General features: G+C 38.3%; 1 protein-coding gene across 1 annotated transcript in view; it reads right to left on the bottom strand.

The window, feature by feature from the left end:
• Positions 1-8,973, bottom strand: part of chn2 (chimerin 2) — a 42,836-nt gene that overhangs the window by 20,613 nt on the left and 13,250 nt on the right. The window contains exons 2-5 of the mRNA XM_014008747.1: positions 6,878-6,916; positions 3,814-3,869; positions 439-470; positions 239-352 (exon numbers count right to left, since the gene is read on the bottom strand). Of these exons, the coding sequence (XP_013864201.1) occupies positions 239-352; positions 439-470; positions 3,814-3,869; positions 6,878-6,916 (241 nt within the window). The remainder of the gene's footprint in view (positions 1-238; positions 353-438; positions 471-3,813; positions 3,870-6,877; positions 6,917-8,973) is intronic.

Consider the following 8,973-nt stretch of genomic DNA (forward strand, 5'->3'; position numbering starts at 1 on the left):
CCCGACGCATCAAAACCGGACGCCGAGGGAACTCGGAAATGCCTGATGCGTCAATAAATGAGGCGAAGGGGGTACCCGACGCATCAAAATAAGACGCAGATGGAACCTTGGAAAAGCATCAATATGTGATGAGTTGGGAGTGAGAATGTGTTCGATTGAGAGGAAATATTTGGAGTTTAAACCAGTTCTGTAAAAAAAGCTTTTAGCTCTTCTGTTCTGGATGATGATGAATCCGTACCTTAAGGCCAAGGTGTACGTCCCCGGCTGTCTTTGGCTCTCCCTGATGAGGTACGCACCCTCCGTTCCTGCCAGCAAGTCGTCCGCATGTTCTCGAGAGATCATTCCATGAAATCTAAAAAAAGAGGTATAAATGTATTCCTTCACCGTCAAAACGAAAAAAAAAAGTTCACTAAGTGACAGTGACTCATGTGAACTCACTCTCTGCCGTAGTACTTGGGTCTGCTTTCCATCTGTAAACCAGAGGAAGAAAGATTGGCTGTGGCAGGGTAATATGAAAGCTCAAATTAATAGCTTTGCAAATTGTTCTTATAGCCAACGTAAAAGATAAAGGACCTTACACCRCAGGCCAGATAATCTCCATCTGGGCCCCTGCGTCTGTTCGCAGCGAGCAAACCATAAAGCCCAAATTGCAGAGAGGGGGGAGATAAATTAGAGGCAGGGCAGAAAAACAGCAGGTAAAAAAAAAAAAATTTAAAAGGCCAGCTGCTGGAAATTAATAAAAACCTTGTTAGCATGTCAAAGTGGGAAAGTCCAGAATGCAAATCCTCTCAAATATGTGACTGAAAAGTGCTTTATCTTCAATTTTACACTATGTCAAACACTTTCTGATCTTTACAGCGTTGTCAGTGGGGAGCAATCTGAAGGAGGTTAACTGGAAGATTAAGTTTTTTTCATTATCAAGACCTATTTTCAACGACATACAGCTGATAGTGTAGAAGTTCTCATRATGGGCTTGTTAAAATGTAAAACTTCAATTTGTTCTGAATTAACAGCCCGCTGCTAATCTCACATCGCCAGCCTGCAGCTTTCACTCTGCTCACCAAAGTGTGGCAGGACTCAAAATAGGATGAGACATGCATTGGTTCTGCTCGATGTTACAATGGCGGGCTGATGGGTTCCACAGAGAAAGCAGCGACGAGTATAATAACAGATTTAACTGGTTTATTATCGCAGCTGAATGAGTGAAAGTCTGAACTCTCCTTTGCTTTGAAGTGTCCAGTTATTCAATTACTAACTGATCTGGATGTTATATTTCATCTACCACCATGAAAAAAACAGGTAACTGCCTGAGTTCCTTTGTCTGACTGTCAGCAAAATATCTCATAAATAGATTTTAGTGAAACTCTGTCACATTTGTCAAACTCAAGGCCCGTGGGCCAAATATGGCATGAAAATAAGCTTGACACCCCTGCTCTAAGTAATCAATAGATGTATGTCACAACTGATTGACATTTGGGGTTAACCTAATCACACATCTTTGTTTAAAATGCCTGTGACATCAATTTTTTTTAAATAATACAAATGCATTTTTGGAAACATAACACTGAGAACATATTACAAAATAATTTTCATGTAGMTGAGATGAACGGTTTTTGAGATATTTGCGTGTGAAGTAACAGGAAGTGATGTCAAAAGGGAATGTCTGCATGAAAACAGAGCTATGCTAAAATGCTCAACAGCCTTGACTGTGCAGAGGAATCTGATGTTTTAGATTATTTTGAGTCGATATCAGACAGAAACAAAAATAAGAGTCAGAGTTCAAATCAGAATATTTCAATAAATAAAAGACCAGTGAGTTATTTTTCTTAAAGGAGTTCCCCTTTGATGTCACTTCCTGTTTCCCTTTTGCCAAGCCAAGTTCAAAAGAAAATAGGTCAGTTATGTGTCCAAATGGGTAAAATAATGTGTGGTGTGCCAAGTTTCTTAAATAGAACAAAGTTTTCTTTGACTTTTTGTTGAGAGGCATGTCACATGCACTTTAAAATACTGGCATGCAAGGTAGCTAGTGATGCATTCATTCAAATAATGCCACGCTTATTTATACAGAATTTGTTTTTTTTTTTTTCCAAGTATAAATAGCATTTCCAGTGCAGCTTAGGACACCTCTCATAAGAATATCATACATTTTCTTTTGGCATAAACATGTAGTGGTGGTGTAAAATTTATTAAACAGTATTTGCATGATCTGGTTTGCAAATTTCAAAGATTGGAGTAGCTCAGACGTCAATCTGATCAAAGTTAAACTCTGTTTCTCAGCACTTCGTTTTTTAGGAAGGAGTTTAAGTTAAACACAGCAGTAAGCCATTCCCGACAGGATATTACCGATTGATCTGACTTCCAGCTGCTAGACTTAAGTGTTTTACATTTTATTGGGAGTGAGTTCAGGCTTCAAAGTCAGTTTAACAGCAGACAGTGTATCTCCTCTCTGTTGGACCTATTTGTGAAGGATTAATAATAATAATAAAAAACAGAAAGAAATGGGGCCAGCAGGTGTTTCAGTGTTCCTAAGCACATGTTCATAGGCGACACTGAACATTTATCAAAACGTAAAGAATCCCAGATGGGATTGTTACAACACTTAAATAAGTGTAGCAACTCAGGTTTCCAGAATAGTTATAGTTTGCTGTTATAAAACTTTTTGTTGGTTGTCATTTGTGCAATGTTGCCAGAACCGATTCAATAAATTTAATGATCTTGTTACCAGGGGTGTGAATCAGCAGCTTTATCACATATGATATTATATCCAATTGTTTGGATACAATATAATGTTTTTCAATTTCACAAAGTTTCTCATTATAAGATTTTAATTCAGTGCAAATCACAAGTCTGTGATGGATATGATGTGATGGATATATGATATCCATCCACATCGGGCATATGATGATGTTTTGCCTCATTGTAATTGAATCCTTAATCATTTAATCAATATATCAATATTGTGACACCCCTACTTGTAACTAAATATTACCAGCCAACAGATTTATATTATCATCCTTCATGTGTGAAACTGATATTTTAGATAGATACATGTAATGGAATAGAATAGAATAGAAACAGCCTTCATTGTCCTGCGCAGGGAAATTCAGGTGTAATAGCAGCAGCAGATACATACATCAATCCAAACAGCATATTGCTATGTGACATTATCAACTGTAGCAATAATAATATAATTAAATATAGTAACAATAAAAAACATAGATCAAAATAAAAATAAGAATAATAGTTACTGTACCGGACYATCAAGATGAAGTTAGATAAAAATGAAAATAAAAGCAAGATATCTTGCAGAAAAATACAAAATAACAGGAAATCACAGTCATGACAGACTCATGATCTGAGGGGGTGTGCTAACTGAGTCAAACTCAGGGGTGTGCAGATTGAGTCAAACTCAGTCATTAAGTCAGTGTTCCAGTACAAGAAAAACAATGTACAATTGCCACTGGTTATTATTTATGTAATGATTGAGAGGTAGAGTTGTTTGGCGTGCAGACACAAACGTGGATGCTTATCGAGATTGTTGGGAGCAGTGATGGTTGTAGAGTCTAACAGCTGATGGGAGGAATGATCTGCGGTAACGCTCCTTTGTGCATTTAGGATGTAGCAGTCTGTCACTGAATGAGCTCTGCAGCTCAGCCACAGTTCCATGCATTGGGTGGGAGATGTTCTCTGTCATCTGTCATCATAACACGTGATCTTGTTTTCTTTTTTACATGTTTACAAATTATAAATGGAACATGAACCCCTAGCTTCTCACTGCAGCCTTTTTTTCTTAAGCTTCATAGATGTACTGACCTCTTGAGGACATGTGACCCTCTTTGGTCTTGGGGCTTCCTGCTGTAGCTGGTACACTAAAAAAAGGGAAAAAATGTGTCAGTGTGGTTCGCCTGGCTTTCTGAGCTGTAAATAACTCAGGAATGCTCAGTGCAAAGTCTAACTGCATGCATGTAAGAGATACCATCCAAAATAAACATGAGTAATGCAAAGCTGAAGAGATGTAATAAAGCATGTTGTGCAACATTTATAGGCAGGATCCCACTGATGATGAGGTCGTGTCATTCCAACCTGCAGTTTCTGTGAACTGAAGCTGTAGCCTCCATCACTGATAACTGCTGTGCAAAAAGCTGTGTTCCCTTCTTATCTTGCTTCGGCCATCTTGCTGTCAAACTTTGATGTTTGCAGAATGTTCCTTCATAAGGCTTTTTCTTAACAACAAAAACAGGGAAAATACAAGCTGTGCTTTCTGCTTTCTTTGTGTTTTTTTTCCCAGAAGAGTGTTTTATCATTTCTGTAACAGACATAAAGCACCGCTGCCACTTAATAGACTTCAGCTTCCGACGCTGTTCTGAGTGCAGATGTATCAAGGGACAACAAGAGCCATCACTTCATGGATGCAAGTCTAAGAAGTGTGGGAATTAGATGACAGGAGCCATATATCCTAAATCTACTGTATGTGTTTTTCATTTTACCAGCGTGCACTTATACCTACACACATCCATCCACTTTAGAACAAAAGTAGTTTGGCTTACACTATGCTGTGTGAACTCTATGTATCAGACACTGTAAATGAGTGAAGCTATAGAAAAGAAAAATGAGTAGCCAAGCAGAATTTGTGCCATTTATTTGTAGTTAAAAGGAACAATCCAAATCCTGTCTGTGTTTAAATGCAGCCAAATTAATCGACTTCTAGTGGTTTCTTTATGGGGCATTATGTGTAAAATGTTAAAATATATCACTAACACATTTTCATTTTTTAGCTCACTTTCTGAGAGTAAAAGTTTACTAAACTAAATTGTCTGCACTGTGATACTTTACAGTTAATAGTCTGTTGAGATTATTTTGCACTGAAAATAGGCAAATTCGGATTCCTAAGGTCTGATAGTCTACTGTCTCCAAAACAAAACATGTCTTTTTTATTCTTGCACATTTCTTTATATTATATTTTTATTAGTAGTAGTCGTATCATTGCTAGTCAGTGTTAATATAATTTATTGTGTACTGTCTATAGTTTGTAAACTAGTGTGTGAACCTCTGTACTGATGCTGCTATGACACCTGAATTTCCCCTCAGTAGGACAATAAAGGCTATTTCTATTCTATTCTAAATGTTTTATTATTTAGCTCATTGTTCTTACATTTAGCATTTTTTGTTGATAAATTTAAATGCTAAATATGTGTAAAAATTAAATCCTAAATCTAAATGTGTTAATATATATGTAAAAATTAAACTTTAAATATTGAAGTTAAATGTAAAAGTTTACATTTACGTATTTTGGAGTGAAATGCAGCCTTTGCTGTTGGCTCTTGTTAGGACGTCACGTCATCATCCTGATATAATATAAACTGCTAACACTGCCAATGCTGCCAAATCTGCTAATGCTGCTAACTCTGCTAACACTGCTAATGCTGCTAACGCTTCCCTACAAGATCTTTCAGTTGCAGCTTGTGTCTGAGCTGCACTTTAAACTGCTGGACCATGTGTATCATCCATATTGTTTTCAGTGAACACATTTTGTCCGTGTCTCAGTTCAGGGATTGCAGCCAACATAGATGCTGACGGCGCAATGAAATCTGGRATATTGTTGGTCTGATAGGATACTCAAATATAGCTTATATTTTTGGGGGTTTGAATTGGGACAGCCTACGTCACAGAGCAGTGATGTAAGCGGCTGACAAATGTGCCCTATGTCGGCTGCAACCCCTGAATTGCATTAGCGGATGCTACTGTCTCAGGATGATGACATCATAACAAGAGCCAAGCACCAACTGCTGCGGTCCATTGCAAAATATTAAAAAACTTCTACATTTAGTAGAAATTAGCAAAATGTAAGAGAACTAAGCTAAATAATAAATTATTAGCAGAGATGTTTTACCTAGGTTTTTAACCTCAGAAAGTGAGCTAAAATGAAAATGTGTTAGTGAAATACTTTTTATCAATTTATTACATGTGGTGCCCCACACTYCTTTCACTGAATCCATCTTTTAATGTTCTCTGTCCAGAATTAAAGTTTCAATTATATTTCAAAACCTGCCTCATCGTAAAAGACAAATTATTTAATAACCGACGTTGACAGATCAACAGTAAACTCTCTCTTACGTTTTGAAAGGTGTAGTCTTTATGAACTAGCATTACTGCTGTGCTTATGAGCTAAACCCTCAGTGCAGCAGATTCTCCACGCAGGGGGAAAGGAAGACTCCCGACTGTGAACTTTCATGTTTTGTCAAGCTGACTTGAGCCAAGCAGCAAGACCTGGACATCATCCATAGCTGTGACGCTGACACCTCTAAAAATACCTCAGCTGAGGGCTGGGGRAGTCAGATGGGAGACTGAGAACAGGAACAATGGGAAATGAACATTGTAATTGCAAGTAAAGGTTTAAATATATATATAAAAAACTATAACCTGTGAAAATAAATTTARGACAGCAGGCACAGCTTAGAGGATTTCTGCTCAGCTAAGCATCAAACACTCAGGAGTTGCACCGTTTCCTCCCACTTGGTAAAAATGTTGTTAAACAGGGTGGGAGCTCTGTGGAGCTTATTTTAGCTGAGCCTTTTTTTTTTTTTCCGCAGGTGGAACATCTTATTTTCCTGAGCACTGGTAACCTATTTTACCCGGAAAACAGGAACCTGCCGCTTTGCATTTGTGTACGTGGGTGAGTGTGTTTCATTGTGTGTGTTTTGTGTGCCTGCTTGACTCAGCAGCGTATCTAATTTCACCGTGCACAACAAGACCTAATTCTTTAAAGTATAGAAGCTGCTGTGGTAATTTGTTGAGGGGGGCAAGAATAAAYATAAAAAAAGGCCAAAGTCAGGTTAAAATGATGATAAACAGAGCATAAAATGAGTTCTTTACTCACAGTAGGACTTCCATATGGGTGGCTGATAATCATCAGGGTCTGTAAAACATAAATAAAAACAAGCAGGTTCAGTGGTTTTTAAATCTTTCTTCCATTAAGAATTCTAGCTGGCTCTGCTCCCCAGTGGGTAAAATATGAGCCCCTCGTTGTGGTTCTGTCTGTCCAGTTTATCTCTCCGTTATAATTATTATGCATATGGCTTCACGCCATGCAGCTGCCTCTTGGGACGCACCACTGAAGCCACCTCTAATTATTGTTACAAAGTCAATCAATATTCAACACGTGCTCGCTGAGCGTCGTGTCGACCGCACCTGCCCTGGATCCTGTAAACACAAAATGTAGACATAAAACACAAACACGGCAATCAAGCTTAGGAGAAGTAAACACAGACGGGTTCTCCTCTGGGAAATCTGCTGGCTGTAKTTGTGATGATGTGAACACTTAACACTGGATTACAGGAGGGAGAGAGAGCGTTTGCTTTAGATTAATGGAGTAAATGCCCCAGAGAAAGTCACACTTTGGTGCCATATTTATTGACTTATAATGCACTGACGATATTTATGCCTCAAAGGAAGCTGTCTGAAAGTCACTTCTGTGACACACTGTTACACAGAATATAGAGCTACAATGCAAATTTATCAACACAAGGTCTGATTTATTTCCTGTTTATCGCCTGCTGGCAAAGGCAGAAGGGAGATTGTGTTAGTTGTCGGACACAAAGTGGCTTTAACTCAGCCAAAGTGGCTTTAACTCAGCCWGTTTTAGAGATATTGAGCACAAATTTGGTGTGATCATAGCTGAGGATCATCTTCTACGCCAGGGATGGGCAACTGGAAGTGACCCTCCGACCGGCCAATGAGTGACGCCTGCCTGCTCCAACACCCCCCCCACCCTTTTTTTTTTAGGTGAAGTATCTGTTAACAAAACTTCAAGGCAAACCTGTGTGTTTAGTCTGCTTAGAGACGTTGTCTGCCATGAAGGATTTAATATAAGTCCCCACTACAACACGTTGCACAAAGCTGAATAGGTGTAACGGAAGCAGTGAGGAGAAGATTATTGGAAATGCAGTAATATGTGTTTCTCAGAATATATTCCAGACTCCACATTCTTCACACTCCAACCTTTAGAATACATTAAATCTATAGACAGAGCAGCAGATACAGGATTTTCTTTGTTTGTTCTTCAGAAGATCATGCTGCCCACTGCTAAAACCTCACATAATTAATCTGTTTATTCCACATTTGTTTTACACCAGTTAATATACACTGCAACACATTAACTACCCTTTTAGGGATTATTAAAATCTGATTCGATTTCATGGTGTAAGTAAGTAAATAGAAGCAGAAGTTGTTGTTGTTGTCACACCTAAAATCTGCTTAGAAATTCCAATTAATGACGGTTATTAATCCAAACAGAACAGCTCTGAGCCTCGGGAGAGAAAAAAACAAACAAACACATGCATATGAAATAAGAATCATCCGTCACACGAACATAAGTAATCTAAAAAATTCAAGATGTTGTATGATACCACAGATCCTTTCTGTAAGAACAACAGCAGTTTAGGGAGTGAAAATGCACACAGAACAAAGAAATGTGGGAATCTGTCTGAGTAAATGCCACATCTGGCAGACAAACACAGAGCTACTGGAATCCCTCTGGTGTGGTGTGGAGCTGTAAGGAGAGCTAAAAAATATATCAACAAAACAAGGATGAGACAGTATAGCAAAATCTGGAGGAAGTCTGTGTTTGAAAATAAAAATAAAGATTGCTGCGTTTTTGTAATAAGATTTGATTTATGCTCATTCCACCTGAAGGTTGGACAGCTTTCAAACCAGAAACCAGAATTGCTGATGATTTGTATAATTTTTTAAAGGCTACAGCCAGCTAAACTGTTAATATAACAAACAATGACAACATCTAACACTATCATTAAGGGCAGAGCTGCCCAAAGTGTGGCCCGTGGGCTTTTGGGGACCTCGAAGTATCTTTGTGTGGCCTAAGAATAGAATGATTTTGGCCCACGGGTTTAAGAGGCTGATGCAGATGGAAACCTATTGGAAATTTTAATAGTAATATTCTTTATACACACACACACA

This window comes from Austrofundulus limnaeus, unplaced genomic scaffold (assembly GCF_001266775.1).
Source record: "Austrofundulus limnaeus strain Quisiro unplaced genomic scaffold, Austrofundulus_limnaeus-1.0 Scaffold52, whole genome shotgun sequence".
Lineage (NCBI taxonomy): Eukaryota > Metazoa > Chordata > Actinopteri > Cyprinodontiformes > Rivulidae > Austrofundulus > Austrofundulus limnaeus.